Source organism: Pollachius pollachius (genome assembly GCF_949987615.1).
Source record: "Pollachius pollachius genome assembly, chromosome: 1".
Lineage (NCBI taxonomy): Eukaryota > Metazoa > Chordata > Actinopteri > Gadiformes > Gadidae > Pollachius > Pollachius pollachius.
This window is the reverse complement of record NC_136934.1, coordinates 19,026,209-19,053,166: the sequence shown is the minus strand read 5'-3', so window position 1 is coordinate 19,053,166 and position 26,958 is coordinate 19,026,209. Positions and strand designations below refer to the sequence as shown.

The 26,958-nt window shown below is 49.1% G+C and overlaps 1 protein-coding gene across 1 annotated transcript in view; it reads left to right on the top strand.

The window, feature by feature from the left end:
- adgra2 (adhesion G protein-coupled receptor A2) overlaps positions 1–26,602 on the top strand; it is a 39,339-nt gene extending 12,737 nt beyond the window's left edge. The window contains exons 2-19 of the mRNA XM_079739314.1: positions 4,711–4,782; positions 16,588–16,659; positions 17,781–17,852; positions 17,940–18,011; positions 18,573–18,736; positions 19,187–19,400; positions 19,536–19,700; positions 19,808–20,006; positions 20,103–20,252; positions 20,386–20,547; positions 20,676–20,876; positions 21,028–21,217; positions 21,786–21,994; positions 22,157–22,284; positions 22,381–22,504; positions 22,597–22,745; positions 23,788–23,877; positions 24,040–26,602. Of these exons, the coding sequence (XP_079595440.1) occupies positions 4,711–4,782; positions 16,588–16,659; positions 17,781–17,852; positions 17,940–18,011; positions 18,573–18,736; positions 19,187–19,400; positions 19,536–19,700; positions 19,808–20,006; positions 20,103–20,252; positions 20,386–20,547; positions 20,676–20,876; positions 21,028–21,217; positions 21,786–21,994; positions 22,157–22,284; positions 22,381–22,504; positions 22,597–22,745; positions 23,788–23,877; positions 24,040–25,501 (3,895 nt within the window). The 3' untranslated portion in view covers positions 25,502–26,602. The remainder of the gene's footprint in view (positions 1–4,710; positions 4,783–16,587; positions 16,660–17,780; positions 17,853–17,939; positions 18,012–18,572; positions 18,737–19,186; positions 19,401–19,535; positions 19,701–19,807; positions 20,007–20,102; positions 20,253–20,385; positions 20,548–20,675; positions 20,877–21,027; positions 21,218–21,785; positions 21,995–22,156; positions 22,285–22,380; positions 22,505–22,596; positions 22,746–23,787; positions 23,878–24,039) is intronic.
- Positions 26,603–26,958: the final 356 nt, after the last annotated feature.

Here is a 26,958-nt window from a genome sequence, read left to right as displayed (position 1 = left end):
TTTCTCCTCCTTCTTTCTGCTCAATTTCCGTAAATCAATTAGACCGATTCAATTAGTGTCCGGGGTCGCTACATTCAAAGAACTTGAGTGGCCCCCTGTGATTGGATGAGAGACGGCCTGCAGCCTGCTGCTCCACAGCAGCTGACGGGATGGAGAGCAGAGGTTCTGATCCATCTTTTCTCTGGTGGTTTCCACACCTTCAAGAAGCTGGTTGGGGTTTTATTTGGACCTCTTCAAGCACTTCTGAGCTGTTCTGCTGACAGTCCATGCCATTAAACATTAAACGTATACATAAAACATGTTCAGAATACAAAACTCATGCATGCTCATGACACTGTAAAGCGAATTTGAGTGTGAGAAGGCAATATATAAAATAAACATATTATTATTAAAACGTACAATAAAACCAACTCTCAGTAAACACATACATTCCAGAAACACAGTGAGGCTATTTATCAAAAATCAAACCTTAAAATATCAATGAGCTAAAATCCTTCACACAGTGCACATATCTTTTTCTGCAACCTAAACCCTGTACAGAAGCCGACACTTCTTTGCTTGTTAATAATTTTATGCTCCAGTGATTCAGAGACCCCACTCTCACCCCCAGACCCCTCATTCACACGCCCCGCCCATCCACCTGCCTCCTCTCAAGACACTGCACTGCCTGTCTCTCCGCCACTATCTGCTAACCAGGAAACGACCCTTGACCTTCTGACCACCAGGTTTCTGACTAAACTAAGCTAATTGGCTCGGTTTCCTGTTTAGCCTGATGGGAGCGTTGACTATTTCGGTCTTGTTTACAAAGCTCTGCCTCTCTCTCTCTCTCTCTCTCTCTCTCTCTCTCTCTCTCTCTCTCTCTCCCTCTCTCTCGCACTCTCCCTCTCTCTCTCACTCTCTCCCCATCTCTCCCCCTCTCTCTCCCTCTCTCTCTATCTCTCTCTCTGAGAGTTGTGCTCTCTCTGGTGTTTATTTAAGAACAATGTCTTTGGTCCGATCGCCCTGAACACCCAGACATCCTACGACAGGCTGGGGGAGAACATGTGAGCGTTGGCCTGTGGTCCCCTCCCCTCCCAGCTTCCTGGAAGTCCCTCCACTGTTTGTTTGGCTTCGCTGGTCTTCGTTTGGGACGGGAGGCTCTTTTTGTTTGTTTTCACAAGTCACCCGTAAGGTTTGGTCCCATTTGAAAAGGGAAGTCTATTATTAGTGATGTTATTGTAATAATCAGACAGTCGTATCCGATCATCCTGGATGTAACAGCCCTTCAACAAACACATAATACGCAAAATGGTCCATCACATAAAATTAATGAACAAATACAAAATGAGCAGGTAGCCTTTTTTCTTTTTGTTATCTTGATTTCTTTCTTGATATTGATGGAAACCAAAAGATGGACACCATTTGTTTCTTGTCATCAATAACAAAATAACTAGGAAGTAAACTAAGTTCCTTCTGTTCGGATAGAACAAGCAACAAGCTTCCTGTCCTTCAAATGTGCCGACAGCCAATCATCCCACAGTGACTACTGCCTGCCACCCTGACCCCGCCCCTCATCACCCTGACCCCGCCCCTCATCACCCTGACCCCGCCCCTCATGACCTGACCCCAACCCTCATCCCCCCTTCACGCCTCTGACTCCTGAATATCAACACAAGCAGTTTACATTCAGGACCAATCTGCTAGACATTATCTGCAACATGTTGCCACTTTGAAAAACCAGAGGAAATCTCCCTTCAAAACGAAAGACAAAACCGATCAGCAATATAGTCCCCCCTACACAAGCGCAGGCGCACACACACACACACACACACACACACACACACACACACACTGTTAAACGTGCACAAAACAAGCAATGCTTACACACTCTTATTTCTGCCTATTAGGCAGATTGGAGCGTGCCTGTTGCTCTGAGCGCCTGTATCTGAGCGCCTGTATCTGAGGGCCTGGGTTGAATTAAACGGCCACTCTGCCAGACACGACTTTCTCCTGCTATCTGTCTTGAATTATTCAGGCAGTTCCGGATCTTCTGGAGCTTTCATCCCCCGCCTGCAGTATGTCTCTCCGCAGCGGCACCGGGCCAGACGCCCACGTGAGACCTTTGGTCTGGAGTCACAGGTTCAGACCGAGGCCACGCCCAAAGCAAAACAGGGGCCGGTTCCTGGCGCTGATGATGTTTAATATCAGAAATACAGAACACTAAGGTTTGCGCTGAGGGTAAACAGGACAAGGCTTACATCTGGGGTCAGGATAGATCCCAAATCGATCTCTCCAAAGAGATGGATGTGGGATTAATGTCAGCTTGAGTTCCAGCTGTAGACAGGCTGAACACGGGCAGTCTGCGAATAGTCTGACAATATCTTGTATATCAGTATTCCTAGAGGCATTATTTAAGACGTGATTGCAGAGATTGAACGGTGTCCTCACATCGGTTACATTCCCTTTTTGAAGTCGGAGTTGTTTTTTTTGTGGTATTTCAATAATTTAATCACTGCGTAAACCAATGGATTATTGTGTGATATTCCCCAACAAAACCAAATAGTAGCTAATATAAATCAATAAATATATTGATAAACATTGAAAGATAACCTTGTGGACCACCATGACCTCCCTCAGTCTTGTCCCACAGAACCACCAGTCAACCAGTGGACAGCTCAGCGCTTGCTGATGAGAGTCAGGCCGTCATTTAGTTCCTCATGGGGGCGTGGTCTTCAAAGAGCAACTTGAGGCGAAGCGGCCTCCTCTAGGAAAATACGCGCAAATTTCCGTCTGTCATCGAACGTCGTTAGTCGCTCTATTTCAGATAAAACGCTCCTGATTGCTCCACTCCGCACCGTTGTTTGTGGATTCTGGCGCCGCACTCCTTTCTTTGTTATGAACTCAAACCTCCTGCCCTAGCTCCGATTGGTCGGGCCACTCTCAGGGTTCTGAAAGTCGGGGTTCAACGGGAGCAAGGTCAGGCTGACCTCCGGTGACCTTCAGATCAGGAAGGTCACCTGAGGCTGAGCACAAACACCTGGAGTCGAGGTGTAGAGAGGATTTGTCGATAAAGTTTATATAGATTGAGTGTGTATTATGCACTGTATACAATAATGGGGGGAGGGGGGGTTATTGGGGGGCGGGGGGGTGTTGTATACCAGACTGGGTGATTAAAATAGTCATTAGATGTCTTGGAAGTAGCAGAGTTAAAGGCTGTATTTTTATTGATGTGGCAGGAAGCTGGGGGGGGGCGGGTGTTGCTGCTGAATCTATAAATCTCACAGTTAGAACCCCTTCACTTTACACACACACACACACACACACACACACACACACACACACACACACACACACACACACACACACACACACACACTAACCAGACACACTCCATTAAGGACACATTACATCTCACCAACAGCTCATTAGGCTCTGGAGGGGGAAGGGGGTAGGACAATGTCCAGAAAGGTGAGATGGGGGAAGGGGTGTGTGTGTGCGTGTATGCGTGTATGTGTGTTATGAGGGCCCCTGCATGCGTGCTGTGCGGGATACCAGAGATCAGAACACACTGATTCATAAACTCACCTGACAGGCACAACGTTTCATAAGAGGACACGGGGAACACTTTACACTACCGGCCACAACCAGCAACCGAAGGGAGCCGCGCGTGTGCGTGTGTGTGTGTGTGTGTGTGTGTGTGTGTGTGTGTGTGTGTGTGTGTGTGTGTGTGTGTGTGTGTGTGTGCGTGTGTGCGCGCACAGTGTTACACATCAGCAAAAAGCATTGGGGACATGTGCATAGGCGTGTGTGTATCATGCACAGAAGGAAGGGGAAGTGGACTGAGGAATGTTAAACTAACAGAGTGGTTCCCCAGTGAAGCCTCTCCGGACCGGTCCCCTCGGAGCGCCCATTAGGACTGTAAATAGTGCTGCTTCCCAGGACGCTGTGGTGCTTTGGGGAGAACTCGGCCCGAATTGCAGTGTGCGTCCGTGCCTTTGAGCGTCCTCCAAGTCTGGTCTGATAAGAGCTCTGTGCGGGCCAAAGGATTTGCCCACAGGGAGTGACTTGAATCGACATCTCGGGACAACCTTTTTGCTTTGATGCGGACGCCGTGTCCCTTTGATGTGAAAACAAAGATCCAAAATGGCTATCGTGATTGCAGCATCCGCGCCCTAGCCCGCCCTAATCTAGATCTGCTAGTTAGTGTTTAGCATTAATTGGAAACAGTCTGAACGTCCCGTACCAAGGAGTATCTCATGTGTGTCACGGCCAAGCACTCTCCTCTTTGTACTTCAACAGACTCTAAGAATGTCGTTTTAAACTTTTGCCCTTCTTCAATGTCGATTTAAAATAGCTTACATCCTCAGTCTTATTTTGATAATAATGTGCTGTTTTTTTGTGTGCATTGATGTTCTTTATATTTTCACGGACGGACCTATGTGTATTTAAAGAAACTGGATCTTTTATTCTATTCTATGCCGATGGCCAAACCATTGTAAACATGGTCAGCTGGGGTTAAAAAATATGTGATATTTCTGCCGCTGGACCCACGCCCTAACTTTTATAAAACCCTTCATTGTAGGAACAGGGTTTCACTTCATAGTCTGCTTTTTATTTGTATTAGACAGTGTATTATATCTATCTTCATGGTAAACAGTAGCACAGCCATGCTTTGTTCAACCTAAATCCCAGCCATCGATTTCTGAAGCTGCATTTATTTTCCTTTTGCAGAATTCTGAGCCACAACAAAATCCGGAATTTGAGAAATGGATCCTTCAGCGGGCTTTATGCTTTGGAGAAACTGTAAGTACCCCCCTCCACCCACTCCCTATTCACTCCCTCCACTCCCTCCTTATTCCCTCCATTCTTATATTATGGGCTGGAACACCAGGGTTGGTTTCCCGGTAGTATGTTTGAACCAGGGCCCAGGCTCTGGGGCTCCTTGGAGGGAGAGAGGGCCCGGGAGGATCTTGGGAACGTGCCCATCAAAACACACCTTCCATGGAAGTGGGCATGCCGTGCGTCTGCGGTGATAGCACACTTAAGATGGGCTATCCCACAGTTATGTGGAGGGGATCGCATCATTACGCCTCGATCCATCATTAACTGGGAAGCCCCCAATTCACCAGACAAGATAAGAAGAATCTCTGGCAGAAGATGTGTGTGAGTGTCTCTGTGCGTGCGTGTGTCCGTACATGTGTGGATGTTGCAAGCTCTGTCTGTGGCCCCAGACAGGCCAGCAGACATTAACTCTGCGTGCTATGTGAGTGTGTATGCCTGTGTGTGTGTGTGTGTGTGTGTGTGTGTGTGTGTGTGTGTGTGTGTGAGTGTGTGTGTGTGTGTGTGTCTGTGTGTGTGTGTGTGTGTGTGTCTGTGTGTGTGTGTGTGTGTGTGTGTGTGTGCGTGCGCGTGTGCGTGTGTTTAGAGTTACGGAGAGTGATGTGCTTAAGAATGTGTTGGGTAATGTGAATGTACAACACTCCTAGCGCCGAGCTAAAAAGCTGCAAATCTATTGGAAGGGTTCCTGGAAAATGGTTCAGTCGCGACCGGGAGGAGGAGGAGATGACTTGTCACCGAGAGGAATGAGAGCTCGGCTGCAATTGAAGTTCAGAAACAGAACATGTCAGACGGCCGCTTCATAAAAAACATGTATTTGTGTGTGTGTTTATTCTGCCAAAGCAATAACCCTGAATGCCTAAGTGCACTCAGGAAGAGAATCATCCGTTATCTCAAGAGATCGAAAGCTCTCAATAACACCTCAACACCGCCTGTGTCTTATTTTAGCAGATTAGCACAGGAAGCTAATATCGCTTGGTGCTAGCATGGTGAGCCAGCCAGCGCTCGGGATTCCAAACATCCTTGCTTTGAAAAGTCTGACGTTCCACCAAGTCAACGCCCATCCGCCCCCCCACACACACACACACACACACACACACACACAGACACATAATGGTGTTGGTGAGTGTCCTCTTCATTACGCCTTCAGACAGCCTACTGTAGATGTCTGGGAGAGAGAGACAGAGAGAGAGACAGAGAGAGAGGGGGAGAGGGGGGGGAGAGAGAGATGGGAGTAGACTGCTCTCTACGGATATTAGTTCCACATGCCCCCCTTCTCCAGCCGCCACCCATGAAGTTAACAAGCCTTTCGAAAAATGTTAGAGGAAATAAAAATAAGGTAATTTTCCCACTTGTGGTGTTGTTGGTGCCTACCTACAGGACCAGACAGGGTGAGGAAAAACAAGAGCCTTCCTTTGCTGTAGTTGCTGTTTTTATACGCGTTTGCCCCTGGTGATGGTGAGAGTTCTCACCATCCTGCTCATGCTTTGCCATGCTCTGCAGTGATCCACTATGATTGATGTTAAGGCTGTTGATGTTATCGTGACCCATTTTACCGAGGTACACATCGTTAGCCTCATAGCATAATTGCCTATGTCATGGTCCAGGCTGGGCCAGGCGGAAAGCCACTAACAAACTCTCTCTTGGTTGCTGTGTGTTTGACTCTCTCTTGTGTGTAAAGCGTCGTTCCTCTGCCTGTTCTTTCTGTTGCTGTTTTCCCCCCATCCGCGTGTCCTCGTCGCGGCTCAGGTCTGCTCACTGTTTCCAGCGTGTTGCTGCGTGTGCTTGTCATCTGCAGCGGCGGACAGTTCCTCACAGGCTGTGGTCAGGGCTGTAATCAAAGGTCGGCCCACCAGCGCTGAGTAAACACACAACAGGGGATTACTGCACGGCCAGCCCCGCCCGCCCGTCTGGAGGAGGCTCCAGCTCCATTCAGACTCTCCCTCTCCGTGCCGTTGCGTTCTCCATCTCGCTGTGGCCATCCCTGCTGGAGAGGTTCGGAGCAGGGAGTTTGGCTGACCCTTCCATAGAGAGGCACTTTTAATCACTAGGTAGAAAAGCAAGTTTAGGTATGAACAATTCATTTTTGCTAGAATTCCAATCCACTTTTACTATTGATTTTCTATTCATTTCAACAATTAACTTCTTACTAGTGGTAATGTTTATTGTGGATATATACAATTGTTATCACATTACAGATATCAGAAATGGAATTGTAGATATCTAATAATAAATTCTGACTAGTCCAAATTAAAATAGTGATATCCTGTTTGATAGTCTGCATGGAAACGTGACTTGTAAGAATGTCATTTCAGATATCAGAGAGCAACAGAAGATATATACAAATATAGTTGACATATCTATCGTTCCTTTAATAGTCAGAATTAGGTTTTAGATATCAAAACACTAATTTTCACTATTCAAAATGCCATTGTTGATAATTCAATGGTACAAGTAAATATGCAAAATGATCATTGTAGTTTGAGCACCATATCCTAAATTACTGTAGTATTTTGGACTAGTGTTTGTTGAATATTCATGAGGTAAAAATACAACAAAATGAGTAAATGCCAATTTGATATGTTATTAATACAGAAAAAAATAAAATATCTACTCGTCAGCCCTACTGACTCTATACTTTATTGAGTTGTATTATAAACATTGCATGCATGAAGCAATACAATTACATAAAGGCACGATAGCACAAAAGCTTCAGATAATAAATGCATGTATCATAGCACAATTGCTTAGCAATATATATGCATGTAGTATATCACAATTCAGGTATGCAACACTATTATGGAGATTCTGTTAGTGTCTGTTACTCTCTCCTGTCTGATGTTATATTTAACATGGTCGCTACACACACATACACAAACACACCCACACACACACACACACACACACACACACACACACACACACACACACACACACACACGCTCACGCTAACACACACAGACACACACACACACACACACACACACACACACACACAAACACACTAGCTAGAGGTAAATTAGGATGATAGTAGTAGCTACTTTGCAGTAGCATAAGCCTCATCGGGCAGCCCTCCTCCCTCAGGCCAGACAGGCAGCAGGCTGCACAGTCGGCCCTTTCATTGGGACAAGCCTCTCCTCTGAGCCACTGCTGCCTTCACAACCTGCCAAACCACCCAAGTGCAGAGGAGCAATTTAGCCCTGTTTGTCTTGCCTTTTACTGGACTACTGTGTTTTTGTAGCTCTTTATAAAGAAGGCCCGCCCCACTAACAGCTGCATTTAGATCTTGGCCCGGTCATTTGGGTCGGGTTCAGGGGTAAAACGCTGCACCATGGAATCACACCTGGCTGCAGAGGGAGCTTAGTGAGGTCATGTCTACCTTTCTCTGTGTTTTGCGGTTCAGACCACAGTTTGGTCACCACAGACTTCCAGGTTGTCCGGGTTTCCAAGGTCATTCACACCTCTGCTGCTCTGGCAGGCTGCGTTCTGACGACCTTAAAGGTGGGAAATCAACAGCACAGATTAGATATTTTACCTCAGACTGGGATGCTTCTAAAGGATCCTCTTTGACTTTTCAACCCTCATGACGGCACAACGTCGCTTCCCTTATCAGCGCCCCACATGGATTTCAGTGGAGTGGCTAGCTTGGCTCCTGAACCCTGCTGACCTCTGTGGTTTCTCCTCTTCATCCAAACAACGCTGTTATCAGGAGCCCTAATCTTCCCCTTTCCAGACCAAAGCTGGGCCATGTCAGATGCAGATCAGACCCCTCTCGCGCCCGGAACATCAATGTGTATTCAGTGAGGGGGGGTATGATGTCAGTCATTCATCCACTCATTCGTTAGAAGAAGCCTTGTCTATCTCATCACAGCTTTCTGTCTTTTTAACAGTATCGCATACATTAAGGAGCACAGACACTTACACACTATCCCACAAACACACACACACACACAGACTCACACACACAAACACACACGCACACACACACACACACACACCCAAACATACAGCAAGACTACAACTGTACATGCCTACCGATTGGGTTTCTTCCAAAAGCATGTACACCCTTTCTGATTGGACGTGATGCGGCGGGCCTTAACGAGGCTGGCCCGCTAACAAGCTTGGCCCTTTATGAGCAGAGGACAGCTCCCAGCAGCCCGTCCTCCGCTGATTTGAGGCGATGTAATGAGAATAATGAGCAAAACAGAGACGAGGCGCTCTGCCTCTTGTCCGACTGGGCCCCACTGCACCATGGGACACGGGACAAGCTGGGCACAAGGGGCCCTCATTACCAGGGCTGTTCACCCTACAGGGAGAGGGAGAGATGGAGGGAGCGAGGGAAAGGGAGAGAGAGAGAGAAAGAGAGAGAGAGAAAGAGAGAGAGAGAGGGAGATAGAGAAACCGACAGAGAGAGAGACAGAGAGAGTGACAAAGGGAGAGAGGGAGACAGAGAGAGACAGATTGACAAAGGGAGACCGGGAGACTGAGAGACAGACAGAGAGACAGACGGGGAGAGAGAGAGGGAGGGGGCCAGGGATCAAAATACTACAGTGGATAGTGCTAGGGAGGTGGAGATTTGAGAGGCTTGAGGCCAGTAGATGCAGATATTGGCCGCCTGATAGACTTGGTCAACAAGACACCCAACCTGATGTCTACAGTGTGTGTGTGTCTGTCCGACATGGCCGATCCTTTTCTCAGCACTATAGGTGAACGACCACAATCACACAATCACACTCACTTCCTGCCTTCCTGAAGCAACTTCATTCAAAGGCCAGAAATAGTTCCTTAGGTTTTTGTCTTGTGACAAAAATGTACGGATGTTTGTCTTGTAACCTCCGATGTGTGGGGCATGAAAACGCATTGATTCAGCTTCATTTCTTCCGTTGATGTTTGTTTTAAATATATATATATATATATTCATATATTTTTTTATCTGTTATAAGGTTATTTTCCAGGAAAATAAAAAATGTCCTGTTTAAATCAAATCACTATAAATCTTACGCAAACCTTCAGACAGGAAGTTCCGCAGGCAGGAAGTTCCACTTTGAGGATAATTTGCATGCTGAAACAGACCTTAACATGGTACCTGCCTTTTCAGAACTCATGCTAAGGAAACAGGCCGCCCTCAACGCTTTGTACCACAGAGGCAGTGAGATGGATTAATGTGATCTGACCGTTGGTAATGCAAGATAAAAAAAAAAGGGAGGGAAAGAGAGAGAGGGGGCGTGAGGGGGGAGACGTGTAGTTTGAGTTGCTATATAAAGCAGAGGTTGTTTGCCTTGATGCGAGATGAACACTCTTTCCACTGAGGCTCAACTGTACCCCGGACCAGCGGGGAACAGTACCAGTGGGCTGGGTAATTGCATGTAAACGCCGGCGCTGTAAATAAGCGGAGGTGACTCTGGTGGAAGCCTGGCTGTCTAGACCGCTCAGGGCAGGACAAGGATCCAGATTGTGGTGGGCCCACTCTATCCTCCTCCTGCTCCCCCTCCTCCCCTTTCTCCTCCTCCACAAATGTCTCCAAACCTGACACAGGGTGCAGGTCCAGCTGTGGGGGCTCCACACAGGCACCAGACACCAGACCTGGATCCTCTCCCCGCTCTGCGTCCCTCAGATGAGCGTTTGTGTTGTTAGCGTGTGTTTGCCCTGCGCCAGCTTCTCTCTGGGGTTAGCGACGGTTAGCTAATGAGAGAGCATGACACGGAGGGTGGAGGAGGTGAGGAAGGGGTTAAGCGTGCTGTGAGTGGAAACAGAAATGTGGGGGGTTGGGGGCGGCGGAGTTGATAGACTCCAGATGTGACTTTGAGATAAACCGAGGAGGAACGGGGAGTGTTTGGATTGCAAACTTAGCTCGTTCGTGGCTGTGGGGGTTTGTTCAAACGGCGAGCAAACCTTCTCATAAGCCCATTACCGAACCCAAGCTTTTTATACACACACACATGTGTAGAAAGAGCTTGCATTTGCATTTGGCCAAAACTTGATACGCTTTCAATGGCTTTTTTTTCTTGTACATTTTTTATTCCTGTGCAAGCGCTTTCCATACATAATGTTCTCTTCCATGCATAGTGTCTCCGTGAAGCTCCGCTCCCTCTCTGCTTCAACCCCTGCTTCTCCTGGCTACAAGTTACGAGTTCAACTCAAGGCTGAACACTTACCCATTATTTCAGCTCCTGTCAGAAGGTCTCATTTTTCAAAAAGTTCCATAGAAATAATGTCCATGCGTGTGTGAACAAACGCGTATGAAGCGCAGCCAATGAACACTGGAGCCCCCTTTTCCTCCTACGATAAACAACCATCACTCGTCTGACGGCCCATCTCTGAAGTGATCTCGATGCCGCCAAAGTGAGCCCTATTAGATGTGACTTCTGTGCACGCTGCATTTCACACGCCGCTCATGCAATCAAAAACGCAGCCGCAGTGGCCCTGGTGTGGGGGCCCGGCACGGTCCCATCCCGGTCCCCGTCCCCTACCCCAGCCCAGCTGCTTCCACAAAGCCAGAGTCAGAGTCAATAGCGGCATGTGGTCGCTGAAGGATCCTTGGCAGAGATCATCTCCAGCTCCTATTGAAGCGCACTATAGAAACATGTAATCAACTTAGGAAATGTTACACTTCGCATGAGAAAGTGTGTGTATATTGCTATTCCTGTACTGTACACCCCTTGATTAGGAACCGTTGGCTCCACGGTCAGGGTGAGCGTGACTCCAGCGCTGTGACCCAGGGCCCTCGCTGGGCTGAGATGTTGCTGTGGGGCCAACGGAGGGCCACTTCCTGCTGCCTCAGAGCGGAGCTGCTGCATCAAACACTCGAGTTGAACGCGTTGGAGCCTGTTTTAAAGCCTGTATTTATCTCTCACACAAACGCTAGAACTATATCTCCACGTGTGCGGGAGCCAAACCGTTGGTCTGAGGCAACTGGTCTCCAGATGAGGAGGAGATGATGTTGGACGAAAACACAGTAGATTAGGCGTCCAATCTGAGAGGAACCAGAAAGAGAAAATAAAGAAAATAATCTTGGGAAAGGGGGCAGCAGGAAAAGCAGGAAATTAGTAGAGAAAACAAGCGCTCAGCAGATCCTGGTTTCCTGTTTTGCGAGGGGGGGGGGGTGGGGGGGCTCTGGGACTGCGCTACAGAGCTCCCATTGTGAGCGTGTGTTGTGGAGTAGGGGAGGTGGGCTCTCAGGGGCCCTACACAGGCCCATTCTGCTCGCTGGCCAGCCTCTCCGAGCCCACCTGCCCCTCCCCGCGGGGGAAAAGCAGCTCGTAAAGGAGGGAGAAAAAGGAAACTGTAAAAATAAACGAGCGAGGGCCTCTGTGTGAGCGACGCCAACCAGACAGGAAATGACACGCGGCACAAAAACGGTCTCTGTTGACCCCTGTCAGGAACTCAGGTGCCAGTAAACCACGACGGAGCAGCTCACTTTCCTTCTTGAACCCAGCGTTTTATCCAAAGAGAACCAACCCAGAAAATATACACGTGTCCCTTTGTGTGCGTGTGTGTGTGTGTGTGTGTGTGTGTGTCTGTGTGCATTCATGTGTGCGTTTCTGCAAGCTTCTGTGTGTGCACATGTGAGTGTTTAAATGTATGTTTGTGTGTGTGTGCATGCATGTGTGCGTACTTGTGTGTGTGTTTCTACATGCGTATGTATGTGTACATGTGTATGTGTGTGTGTGTGTGTGTGTGTGTGTGTGTCTGTGTGTGTGTATGCGCGTGTGTGCGTTCATATGCGTGTTTCTGCATGCGTGTGTGTCCAAGCCCAGTGCCACAAACTGGAATTGGTAGAAGCCTTAAAACACACACTTTTTCTGATCCAAGTGAAAAAGGAAATTCTTGGTGCTATAGTGCTGCGATAATGAGCGGCCGTTCCCTGGTTCCCCTGGTCCACTGCGGGCCCTCCCCGAGGGCCAAGGCCTGAACAATGTCCACGGAGCACTCCAGAGGCCTGCCACTGTGCTCTTGATAAAGGAGCACTCCAGCTCTGGAGCCCCAGGGCCAGTGTCTTCATTAGGGCCCTCTCGCTGCCCCTCCAAACCCACTGCGGCCCGCCCGCCCGGCCTGCATGGAGACCAGGTGCTCCTGGATGGGCCCCCCCACCCACCACCTCCACCACCACCTCCACCCTCCCATCCCACATAGAGATGACTCTTCAGAGCGGCGCTGGACTGGACCCATTGATCAGGAAGGCACGGCAAAGAAGGGGCGTTTGAAAAAAGACAGTCTTCAATGGCAGACCATTTCCACGGTATTTCCCTGGTATTAGGGCCCTGTTGTATGGGCCCTGGTGATAGGGGCTGCGGAAGCAGACAAAAAGGGGTGACCGCATGGACTGCTCATGTGGTCTCTGGGATTCACCAACTCAGTTCCCAGCCACCCTTGCGCTGGCTAGGAGCTGAGTTGGTGTCGTAGCCCCATCCCAGAGACCACATAAGCAGCATGAGGGGAAACTTCTGGGGCGATGGCTTTGACACTAAGAAGAGGAGTATGAGGGAATGAATGTTCACCCAAACACCCAACACTACTGAAGAGAGTGTCTGAGAACAATCGAAGCCCAACACGTGCTGCCTGAACACATTGGTGTGAGTAAGGCCATTTAAGGGTTCCTCAGAGTACACCTTTGAGTGATATCTGGGCGGCTGGGCCCGTGGGGGGGTAGCTGTGAGGGCTGAAGCCCTCCTGCTGACCTTCCTCCACATTCTCAAACCTGGCGATAAGAAACCTCTATGAGAGGTTGAGGCTGGTCATTTGTATTGGCACACACACACGCACACACACAAGCACAAGCACACACACACGCACACACACAAACACAAACACACACACGCAAAAACACAACCAAGCTCACACTTGCACGCACACGCATGCACGCACGCACACACACTTTCACACACACATACACACAAACAGATTTGATTGGAGGAATGTATTTGCGGTTGATCGTGATTTTATCTAACTTTAAAGTAACACACACGCACAAATGCTCCCGGCAAAAAGCCTAATTTATTTTATTAACAAACTATATCTGTGACTCAGTTCCCTAGATTTACATATGGCGCCTGGGACAGAGCTTGTTTATTTTTAAGTTCTGTGGTTGATGGAGTTGACGTTTGATTGAGTGTGTTTGTATAGTGTGTGTGAGTGTGTGAGTATTAAACTATTCCACTGTGCCTGTGGTCCATTGTAGAATGTGCTGTAAGTCATGAGCCTGTGTGTGTGTCTGTGTGTGTGTTACGCAGAAAAGAATTTATGTGGGTGTCTGTGTATGTGTCTGTGTATGTGTGTGTGTGTGTGTGTGTGTGTGTGTGTGTGTGCGTGTGTGCATGTGTGTGTGTGTGTGTGTATGTTAGAGAGAGAGGAATTTATGTATGTGTATGCGTGTTTTGTGTGTATGTGAGTGTGGATGTGGGTGTGTGTGTGTGTGTGTGTGTGTGTGTGTGTGTGTGAGAGCGTGTGTGCGTGTGTGCATGTACGCCTGTATGTGTGTGTGTGTGTGTGTGTGTGTGTGTGTGTGTGTGTGTGTGTGTCTGTGTGTGTGTCTATATGTGTGTATGTCCATGTGTGTCTATGTGGTGCATAAAAGAGATGAATATAGAAAAGTCCAGAGAAAGGAAACGGTGGGCAGTGCCCCACCTTCCAGCACTGCTCTAATTAACCCCAGGACACGCAGACTGGAAACCGCCTCATTGTTCTCTGGCTGCGACGGTCAACAAATCTGACACAGCTACGGCCACACCCACTAATGCATGTTTGCTTAGAGGGGCAATAGAGAAAAAGCTTAGCCTATGAATGTTCCCCTTGGGCCCCATATGCAGCACATACTAAGTATGCGTCCTAAAAACATGCCAGGGTCTAAACAGGGTCTAGTCTGACACATATCCAAGTGTGTTATCCAAGAGTAAAGATAAGCTTGACAGATAGCCATTTCCACCCCCCCCCCCCCCCCTTGTGACTCAACCACATGTACTCAAGGTCCCGCACAGCTTTTTAACCAGGACTCTTTCCTGAGTCCAGCTCCCTGAAAGCTCAGTTCAGTGTTCCAGTTACCCTGAACGTTCAGACATTACCGCTCCGACTTTACTATCCTCAGGATTCATCTCCACTCAAAGTCCTCCCGTCTGCCTCCGTATCTTAATGGCTTGGCTCTGAAACGTTCGCCCTAGACATGAGAAGAAAGGAGAGGAATAGAAATAGCATTGCTATATAATATCCATTTGTGTGTATCTGTGTGTGTGTACATGTCTGCATGTGTGTGTGTGTGTGTGTGTGTGCTTGTGTTTGTGTGTGTGTGAGTGTGTGTGTGCTTGCGTGCGTGTGTGTGTGTGTGTGTGTGTGTGTGTGTGTGTGTGTGCGCGTGTGTGTGCGTGCGTGCGTGCATGCATGCGTGCCCTTGCGTGTGTGTGTGTGTTTGTGTGTGTGTGGAGCCATCACGCAGACAGCCTGTATTGTTCAAGGCGGTCAGCTCAGTGACAAACACATCAGACCTCAGCCGTCTGGTGCAGAGCCAACCTTTGCTTCGCTCCATCGTTACAACCTATCATCCAGCTCCAATCTGGACCTGGCTGATGACAGCTCGTGTCTGAATTCGGCTCCAGCACGCTCCGGCCAACAACGAAAATCCCCCCCCCCGATCTGCAGAATCCCTCAGACTTACCGGGCGTTTTGTTTTTACTGGAAAGCCATGAATCTGAAAGCACTCTAGTGCTGCTCCACACTTGATCGGCTCATCTGTTGTACACCAGAGGAGGCTCCAGGGGCAGGCTGGGCTGTGCTGGGAGGCCGTACGGGGAGCATATCAACTGGGGATGGTGGTTTGGTGGAAAAGGGGGGAACCACAAGAAAACGTTTAGGCTATGTCGTCCAGAGATGCATGATGGGTAAAAGCACAATGGTGAAGGCAGAATTGCAGTGTTTGTAAACAAAGGCGTGTCTGTTTGAGCCCTTGTAAACAGACCCTGAGAACAATCGCTTTTTTTTCAACATTCGTCTTGGTGTAGGATCACAGATCCTGTTCTAAACCCGTGTGGCCCTCATGCCCTGTTGATGACCATCATCTCTTGACTGTCTGCGACCTTGTATCACACCTCGCCAATTTGTTGAATGTGTAAATGTTAGCTGGACAGGTTAGCTGGACAGGTTAGCTGACGAAGGTTAGCTGGAAAGGTTTGCTGATGTGGGTTAGCTGGACAGGTTAGCTGGCGAAGTTTAGCGGGAAAGGTTAGCTGAGGAAAGTCAGCGTGACAGGTTAGCTGACGAAGGTTAGCTGGACAGATTAGCTGGACAGGTTAACTGACGTGGGGGAGCATCTGGCTGACTCAACATGTGGTCGGGAGCAGGGCATGGGAAGTGGGTGACGGGAGAACGGTGGGTGAAATGAGATCTTCAAAGCATGTTTGGAGAGAAATTAATATTTGTTCTTTGGAAAACATTCTAGTGGGAGAAACTGTGCTGAAAGGATAGAACTGTGTGGCTCGTAGCACCACTGTTTTCTTTGGTCAAGTATTCCTCGCCTTCGCTAGCCTCAAGACCAGGTGGCCAGTGGGGTTGGATTTCCAGTTTGTGTGCAGAGACCCAGCTATGTCCCACTGGTTTAACAATCTCTCTGGCATATGTCTTCACTTCACATCATTTTCCCCCACTTGTAAAAGATTTTTATGTTGTTTCAGTGTCGAGAGTTTGCCTTTCTGTTTTTTGTACCTTTCCTCCCGCTCAATGCCCATTTCAGAGGAATCTTTCCATGAAGCTAATGTTTGTGTGCTTTGTTTGGTTTTGTCTCCACAGGGACCTCAAACATAACTTGATCAGCACCATTATGCCAGGAGCCTTCCAAGGTCTTTCTGAACTTCGGAAACTGTAAGTAGACAATAAAAATGATTCACATACCATTCACGCCCAAGACGGCTACCATATAAGCCCACAGCACCGCTACAAACACACAGGAATCCAGGATGCAATTGTTCCTCAGTGAGGACATCACAAAAGGAACGACTATTGAGAGTGTGTTTGTTTTAGGAATTTCTGGTAAACGTATGGGTTAACATCGACATTCTTTAAAGACCCAGTAGTCTGGGAAAGAAGCAGGCTTACACACCCCCGTGCATTCAGAGCGCAATGTTTTGACAACTCATGACTGGTGTCATGCGTTATTTGCTGTCTCTGGTGTTAGTGTGGACCGCTATGGCCTGGCTGTTGGGCTGAAGGGTTTTTTCTGCAGCTTTCTCTGGGTGCCCTGCAGGCACACCCTCCATTAAATCTCTGGGGCGTGTGGCTGGGTGCTGCTGTCATGTAGTCCTATTGGTCACATGGAAGGCAACCGGACATCAGTTGGCAACCGCATGTTGCCAACTGTGTTTAAGAAAATAATAATTTGGAAGGTCTGGAAAGAACCCAACTCCTATCACCAACACACCCTCATAACTCTTGCTTGCCTCCTCCTTCCTCGCCTCCACCTTAACCCCCACCCTTCCCTCTACCAGTGTTTTCACTGGAAGGTCTGGGGCTTCTCAAAACAAACAGAGTGAGATAAACACATGCTCTGGACAGCTCTCAGCTGCGTAGTGTCAGGGGTGCAATAGTGCAAATCCCATCTCTGGTCGTAGATAGACATCAGCAGACCCCTCCCCAGGCTGCGGCTCACTGTAACCTAATCAGGGACGAGGTTACACAGAGATCTCTGTGAAGTGACAACTAAGGGAAGGTGACCAGGGAACGGTTTCTGTGCTCTGTTTTCCCTGTCTGTTTGTATAACTTGGTTTACGATCCCTAGCGTTGGATGACGAATGCGATGTTAAGTGTGATGGCATACGGCCTCTGGGCAGTACTGGACTCACAGAACGTCCTGTGTTATTGGACCGGGGATTCTCAGGGCTCGGATCCTATTGTAATGGCTTTATTTCCTATAACTACACGGTTTTCGATGAGATCATGTGATTTAATTTAGAGTGTCCTTTCCTTTGTCTTGTGTCCCCTACCAGCGACCTGTCCAACAACCGAATCGGGTGCGTGACTGCAGACATGTTCCAGGGTCTTTCAAACCTCACCAAACTGTAAGAGACTAATCGTAACAGCACATGTAAAGCTTTTACCTCAACTGTTTGTGTTTGGTTTCTGACGTTGTTGTTTGTACTAAACAGGAACCTTTCTGGAAACATAATATCTACCTTGGACCCAGGTGTGTTCCAAGAACTACCGTCTCTTAAACTAGTGTGAGTACCAAAGCCATACCAATACTTTCCGCAATATTAGATCTCCCCATACAGTATTTTGTACAAAAACATCGACTTAATGTTCAAATGTATTTGAAAGGTTATATTCTAGTTATTTTTCAAAGTCAATTCCCAAGCCCTCCCTAGTATTGTGAGTCAGACATTTTAATATTCAGACATCATTCTTATCTAGATCTACAACTGATGAGTGAACTTAAATGACTCATATTGCAAAGACAGAGACATGTTTGGCAGGACTTTCATTCATTGAGCCAGACATTTCCCGCCGATGAGGTCCTATATATGAGTTGTTCTGCATTATTAGTCATTTTGTTTTCGTACATTCCCGTCAGGTAGGGATTGTTTGCGTTTGAAAGCAGCAATGAAGACAGTTTTACAGAACATAGTTTTCCATTATGATATATTTTATTCGATGAGCAAGCTAAAATATAAACCATAGCAGACGCCTGCCAGGGAGAAACCCCCCTGCGCGGCTGAAGTGGAGGGGTTCACTCCTTCCCCTTCGCGTTCGACCATGAGAACCTTCTCGTCTCTTGCCAGGAACTTCAACTCAGACTTCCTGTCATGTGACTGTGGACTGCGTTGGGTGCCTGGCTTCTTCCGCTCCAGCTCCGCCCGGCTGGGGGACGAAACGCTGTGCGCCTACCCCAGGAGTCTGCACGGGAAGCCCCTCCACACCCTCAGGGAGAACCAGCTGAGCTGCGGTGAGAGCCGCGCTCTGACCTCACTGCGTATGAACGAGGCGGTACACCGCTCGCCGAGCGGCGCGGCCTTCTGAACGACACACACTTTGCACTCCGAGACGCATTGTCTCAACACGCTCCCCCCTGGGGAGGCTTTTTCTACTCCACTTCTTTGGGAGTCGGTCGATGAGATGCAAGTCTCCTCGAGAGCGAGTCGCCTCCCGCGGCTTAGAGGGGGACATATTTCCCAAAGTGGCAGTGGGCTGCTGACAGCTAACCCTGCGGTTTGCCTTTATGAATCAATGCAGTCTGCATCCAATATGGGGGAAGCGGCATGCGCGTAACTGCTTTCTGACTGAGCTAATGACACGGTAGCTAAACGAAAAAGTCACAAAGAATTAAACGTAACTCCCGCCCCTCCTCCTCCTCCTCCTCCTCCTCCTCCTCCTCCTGCTCCCCTGTGTGACCCAGACGGTGCCCTGGAGCCACACACCTTCTCCCTGCTGCCCTCCCAGCGGCAGGTGGTCTTCAGAGGGGACCGCCTGCCCTTCCACTGCACCGCCGCCCTGGTGGACAAGATCACCACCCTGCACTGGCGCCACAACGGTCAGCTGGTGACCTCCGATCCTGAGATGGGCGTGCAGCTGGAGGAGAGTGCAGTGCATGACTGCACCTTCATCACCAGGTGAGCGCCCGTCTCCCTGACGCTTTTAGTGCCCGGTGTTAACTCTGAGATGACAAATGTCATCTCAGACGGTTGGTTCTGACACATGATCCTGTGACGGTGGAGTAAACGGCGCTCTGTCTCCTCTGTCTGCAGTGAGCTCATCCTATTTAATGTGCATGTGGAGGCCAGCGGAGAGTGGGAGTGTGTGGTGACTACTGGGAGGGGCAACATTTCCCGCACTGTTGAAATAGTGGTGCTGGAAAACAGTGCCTCCTTCTGTCCAGAGGAAAAAGTGGTCAACAACCGAGGGGAGTTCAGGTAATTTGATTATACTTTCCTCAATTAGGATCAAATAACCCAAACTGCAGAGCATTCGGTCTAAAGGGTTCTCCTACTCAACCGGTGTTTATCATTATGAATACCAGGTGGCCGAGAACCCTTGCAGGCATCATGTCCCACCAGTACTGCCTGCAGCTGCCCAACCCCTCCCTTCCCTTAGAGAGAGATATGGAGCAGAAAAAGGCCTTACGCTACTGTGACCGTGCTGGAAATTGGCAGGAGGGTGACTACACAAACTGTAACTACACTAATGGCATCACCCGCGAGCTGCATAACTTCATCCTGGTCAGTACCGCTCTCGCAAGTCAACATTGTTCTCCGCTGTTGCAAGGTTACGGTTTGCCTGAAGCCGGACATTGTCCTGGTGTTTCTGTATTTCAGAGGCCAATCAACACCTCAAACGCCATGATGGTAGCCCATAAGGTGCGGTCGCATACCCTGAAGGCTGCAGGGTTCACAGACTCCTTGGACGTTCTTTACGTAGCCCAGATGATGGAGAAGTTCATGGAGTACGTGACCCAGCTTCGAGAGGTGAGCGACGCGTCTAAAGTGTAGCTTAACAGCCTTCACATTTATTTTCCTATTGTGAGTTTAGATAATACTAAACAGTTGGAGGGTGTGCTGTTGATTGTATTTCTGATCGTCCTCTTGGTTGTGTTGCCAGCTGTCGGAGGTTCTGGTGGAGATGGGCAGTAATCTAATGCAGGTGAATGATCAGATCCTGGCCCACGCCCAGAGAGAGAAGAGAGCGTGCAGCTCTCTGGTCAACTCACTGGAAACGCTGGCCTGGCCTCAGCTCCACAGCCACTCCCAAGACCTCTCCATGGTATGCAGTCCTCCGAAGACATTAACCCCCAAAACCTCTAACCTCCAAAATGCTTTTTCCAGCATTTTTCCAACAACAAACTGTGCATACAATTCTGTTAGATTTCACTCTTACTCTACTCCTAACAGGTTTCGAGAAACATCGTGATGGAGGCCCATTTGATTCGACCTGCACACTTCACGGGCATCACCTGTACCGCGTACCAGTGGCGGGAAACCCCAGGAAGCAGCATGGGATCAGATGGGTTGGAGTACAACCATGATCAGGATCTCTCCTTCCGCTGCTCCACAGGCTCCCACAACACCTCTCTCACCAGTTTTCCCCTGAAGGTGAGCAGCCAGCCGCAGCCAGTCAGCAATGACCAACCTTCCCATTAGTAACCAAATGAAAACGCACAAGGCTGCATCTGCTTGGAAAAAATGTGTATCAACATCATTATAAAGGCTTGTGTGTGTGTTGTGGCTTCCTCTTGTCCTTCAGAATTCCATAGCCCTGGCCTCGGTGACTCTCCCGGCCTCTCTCTTCCCTCCCGACGCTCCGACCGACTGTAAGCTGCAGTTCGTGGCGTTCCGTACAGGATGTTTTTTCCCCCTGCTGGGAAACTCAAGCGGCATTGGGGAACACGTTCGCAGGAGGACGGTCAACACGCCTGTTATCTTTGTAGGCCTCGGTGAGGAAGCATCTCGTTCTTAGCCCACAGTAGAGACGGCCCTGAGAAAGACAAAATAAAACTTCTGATACAAACATAAAGGCATTGTTTCCTGGAAGAACCATAGGAACCATGCCACCAAACTCACAATGTTTAACCTCATTTGTTCTCTCTTACTATCATGGTCTCTTCTGGTTCTCTCTTACTATCTTGGTCTCTTTCTGTCTCTCTCTTACTATCTTGGTCTCTTTTTGTCTCTCTCTTACTATCTTGGTCACTTTTTGTGTCTCTCTTACTATCTTGTTCTCTTTCTGTCTCTCTCTTACAATCTTGGTCTCTTTTTATCTCTCTCTTACTATCTTGGTCTCTTTTTGTCTCTCTCTTACTTTCTTGGTCTCGTTCTGTCTCTCTTACTATCTTGGTCTCGTTCTGTCTCTCTCTTACTATCTTGGTTTCATTCGGTCCCTCTCTTACTATCTTGGTTTCGTTCTGTCTCTCTCTTACTATCTTGGTCTTGTTCTGTCTCTCTCTTACTATCTTGGTCTCGTTCTGTCTCTCTAACCATCCTGTCTCCTTGCGTCTCACACAGAGGGATGCAGCATGTGGAACAGCTCAGAGCCCATATGGGTGTCCCTGCGCCACTTGTCCCCTGGCACGGACCCAGTGGCCGCCCAGTGGAGCCTCCCGGGCCTGGAGAAGCAGGGAGGCTGGAGCCAAGATGGCTGTCAGCTGGTCCACACTGACAGCAGCACTTCAACCCTGAGATGCACCGTACTTAGCAACTATGCCGTTTTACAAGTAAGGGCAGACCTTTTTGTATTGTTAATTCGTAATGTAACCTCGGTCTGCTATGATTCAAGTGTGATGCATGAGTGTACCAAATCGGACCAAACATGAATGAATTGATTATCCCCATATGTTTTGTTCTATATTCCTATTATATGATTGTGATTTTACCAGGAAGTGCCAGACTTTCCAAACCCCTCGGCTATCTCAGTGAGGATACTCCACCCGGTGGTCTATGCGTGTACCGCAGTGCTCCTCCTTTGCCTATTCACCATCATCATAACGCACATACTCCACCACAGGTAGTCTATAAAGCCACGTGTGTATAAATACGTTAGCGCTATCTTCTCATCTCATAATTGTTTTGTTTATTCTGCCTATATCCTCTACCCACAAAGTTCAATATATATATCGCGGAAAAGCTGGCACACACTCCTCAATACCTGCTTCCACATGGCCATGACCACAGCCATCTACGCCGGCGGCATTAGCCTGACCAGCTACCCGGTGGTGTGCCAGGCGGTAAGTCCCTCCGTCTGACAGTCTGAGCAGTTCATTCATGGTACAACGTGTTGAAGCACGGTGTCTGACGGGCGTCTGTGTGCCCTGTGCAGGTCGGCATCGCGTTGCATTACTCCTCGCTGTCCACCCTGCTGTGGATCGGAGTCAGCTCCAGGGTGCTCTACAAAGAAGCGGTGTGGAGAACGCCGCGGCAGCCGGAGGGGGAGCCTTCTGTTCCGCCCACCCAGCGACCCATGCTCAGGTCAGTGGGACCAATCAAAGCCGGACAATGGATCCGACCCACCTTCCTCAAGTCCCCGTTGAGAAGCTGGCTGTTGGCCGGGAACAATGGCCGGTCTTTCAGGCAGATCTCTGTGACGCTAGCGCCGGGCGAGGCCACCCAAAATGAAAGCTAATCAAAGGCTGCCGTTGTGCCCAGCGACCAAAGCCCCTCTGTGTTACGGCAGACCATAGAGAGGAAATGGTAGTGGAGTGGAATGGTGCCATGAGACACAGAACGCCACAAGCCCAGATGTACACTATGAACTCTGGGTAGGGGTCTGGGCGCTGATGTGAATGTCTGAACCCGTCGTAAATCGTTGCAGGGCCGTGTTGAGGGGGAGGGGGGTGGTTGTACCATCTCTCTCTCTCTCATTCTCTCCCTGGTCCCACTGACCCCGTGGCCCTGGAGCTGTGATCATCACACTGCCGAGCTGACCTCTTGGCGCTCCGAGCCAACATCCTCGTCTCGCCCCCACAGCCACATGGGTGCCGTCCCACACAGCAGACACACGGCTGTAAATCAGGGTCTCTGTTGGGCTCAGCCTGCTTGGCCTCTGCAGCACTCCATCAGCTCACAATGTGGAGGAACAGACGCTCTGTTGAGATCACAGAGAACCACAGAGAAATCCAGGGGAAATAGCTCGGACAAACTTGGAAAGAAAATCAGTGTACATGCGCACCATTCAAAAACAAATGCATGTTCATCGTTCTTTGGCTTAAAGCATTTTTTGTTCCCTACCATCATTAAAGGGGTAGGCAATTAATTTCCCTAGTTTTATTTTTTATACTTAAATACAAATTAAATACATGCAAAATACAGTATTTGTGGCTGTCTCAAGCCTGTCCCATCATTTCATGGTGACTGAATGAAATGATTTAATGGCTTACCTGCCTTTGTAGGGAGGCCTAAAGGGAGGAGTGGAACTTCTTCTTTTGGATGCATTCCAAATCGAGCCTCCTCTGCCTGGTTGCTCCAAACTGCCTCCCTTTGCTTAATTGTCTTTCTGTGTACGTTCTTTTAGGTTCTATTTGATAGCTGGTGGAGTTCCTCTCATTATCTGTGGGATCACTGCAGCTGTCAATGTCAACAACTATGGTGACAACAGCCCTTAGTAAGTCCTCCTCTACTTGCCCTTGGGCAGTTTGACAATTTACCCTGACTGTCTGACTGCAATTCTTTTTAATGATGGGACAGCACATTTTGTATGTTTCTTTATGCATATACACTTTTGAGGTTCTAGTATTTGCCCTGAATTCCTCCATCTGTCCCACAGTTGCTGGCTGGTGTGGCGCCCAAGCCTGGGGGCCTTCTTTGTCCCCGCTGGCCTGGTGGTGCTGGTGACCTGGATATATTTCCTGTGTACTGTGTTCCGCTTGAGGCACCGTGTGGCCAAAGAATGCACCGGCACCCCTCTCTCGTCCCCTGTGGCCGAGAGCAAGCCCGCCCTGTCCGGAAGCACCAGCCTCCTCTCCACAGACTCCGCCGCTGCCCCGACGACCCCTGTGGCGGCTCCTGAGGACCAGTACTCCCTTAAGGCCCAGTTCTCCGTGCTGGTGGTCACCCACTTCCTGTTCATGGCCCTGTGGTGCTGTGGGGCCATGGCCATGTGGCTGAGCGGCCAAAGCAGCTTGCTGTTCAGTTGTCTCTACGGGATCGCCGCCACCACATTGGGGGCGTTCCTGGTGGTGCACCACTGCTTCCGACGGCTGGACGTGCAGGCCTCGTGGCTCGCCTGCTGTCCGGGCTACCGCCGCCCCCAGGTCCCGTCCACCTACACGCAGGCCTGCACCGCCGTCAACGGGGTGCAGACCTCGGATCAGGGCTCCCAACTGTTCATCGGCTGCCACCCTCCCGGGGACTCCCAGAACTCCTCGTCCGCCAGGTCTTCGTCCACTCCCAGCGGGATCAGCAGCGTGGGCCCCGGGCCCTGCAAACTCACCAACCTGCTGCAGGTGGCTCAAGAGCAACCCAACCACGCCCCCCGCGCCCCCGCGGGCGCCCACCACAGCACCCACCCCGGCACCCACCCAGGCGCCAGCACCGACAACATCACCAAGCCGTCCAACAACCATCTTCCCATCATAGCCTCGATGGCGCCGGTGCATCCCCAGAGGAGGAAGGTGAGTAGCAGAACTAAACAGGGGAGCAGCCATTACCACCACCGTGGAGAAGGCAGGGGCCACTACCGTCTCAAAGCCCTGAGGGCGGGCGGCGGAGGCAGCCTGGGCGCCCTGGGGCCCACGGGTCTGGAGAACTTGAACTCCTCTCACGGCGTCCACAAACACGCCACGAGCGAGAACGGCAGCGTCCACCACAGCCTCTCGGAGAACCAGGCTGGCCTGCTGACCAACGGGCGGCCAGTGGGCGACCCGCTGGCCACCAGCCCCTCGGAGGGCAGCGACGGGGGCAGCAGTGGCAGCCGCAAGCCCTTCCCCCTCCCGCCCGCCGGGGCCAGCAGGGCGGCCCCGCATGGCGCCCAGAGACGCTGCGCTAGCAGGGACAACTTAAAACTGGCCGCTGCCGCCACTTCCACCACTGAGCGAGAGACCAAGCGCTGCTCCTACCCCCTCAACAGCGTGTGCGTGGCGGTGCCGGGCCCCGCCCCGCCCCCCAACGGCACGCTCAAGAACTCAGGGGTGCCAGAGCACCAGGAGAAGGACACCAGTGGCACGGACCAATCGCAGAGCTCGGTGGGGATGAAAAGCGGCTTGTGGAAGAGTGAGACGACGGTGTGACGGGCGGTGTGTTGACTCTTGGTGCATGGCTGCAACCTGCAGGTGACTTTGTGTACGGTTCCGGTATTGTTTCCCCGGCTTCCTAAAGTGGGAAGGTCACAACATTTCAATATTTAAGAAGAACTTACAGCAAGGCCTCCACTACCTGAAGCTATCGTCCCTCTGTAGTGTAGTCAGACTTAGCTGTGAAGGGTTAACATATAACAGAACTTTTGTCATTTTCAAAAGGTAGGATGACTCATTTACCTTTTTCATTTCACATGCAATCGTACCAGCTCATTTCTTAAATTAACATATGATGTTAATTTTTATGTGTAATTAAAGCTTTATTTTATAAGTTGAAAATGTTCTATGCATATTACCTTTAGCATGAAATGGAATCCAAGATAATCCATTTTCCCAATGAAGCTAAACACAGTTGCTCTGTGGGAAAAGCTTTTGGTCTCTTTTCTTTAAGTCATTGTTTGTGAGTTATTTTATATGCACTTGCATTGTTGAGTGTGTGTGTGTGTGTGTGTGTGTGTGTGTGTGTGTGTGTGTGTGTGTGTGTGTGTGTGTGTGTGTGTGTGTGTGCGTGCGTGCGTGTGTGTGTGTGCGCGTGCGTGCATGTGTTACTTGTAAATGAAGGCTAGACAGAACCTTTTGAATATGGCGTTTCATTCTGTTTTACATGTATGTATTTACACCAGCACTGATACAAAACCTGCCTTCTGAAAATAAATATTTTAATTGGGTCTATACCAATTCAATGGTGTTGCTTATGAACTATACTCTTGGTTTGCAATGGATTTATTATTGACACACATATGGACGTAGACTGCCCCCTGCTGTATGTTAAAGGAAATTCTAGTCGAGTAGCCTATTCATAAATTCATATTGTCATCGTCGTAAACGGATTAAAATAGCCCGGGGTTTATTACCACAATTTAGGAGATGTTATCGGTGGCCTACAATGTATTCAAAATTATGTTTTCTGACTTGAGCTTTCATTTACTTTTTTTAATTCCCATGACATGCCTAATAAACCTTAGGCCTATGATAAATACTTATATAGGATTTAGGATATTCTGGAAGGGTTCACCAATAAAACACACATATTGTCACCAAAACTGACAGTGAATGAAATGTCTATTTATAATTATGAAATAGGAATTGTACTTAAGTCTGCCATGTTTCCGCCCTAGGTAGGCCTAATCTATTTGGGGTTGAAGTTACAGATGTCCTCAAATGTGTTGCTCTAATTTAAATAAGGTATACATGCATATTGTAAATGATATTCCAAACAATAAAGCCAGATTTTTTTAAAACCATTACATTGACAATGTGTAAAACAACATTAACTATTTATTCAAGCTTTGAATGTTTAGGGATAGGTCTAGGGAGCCATGCCGTTAGGCCTTATTGTGTACTTGGTGACCTAAACTATAGAGCCGTAAGATCACTTAGATAGTGAGACT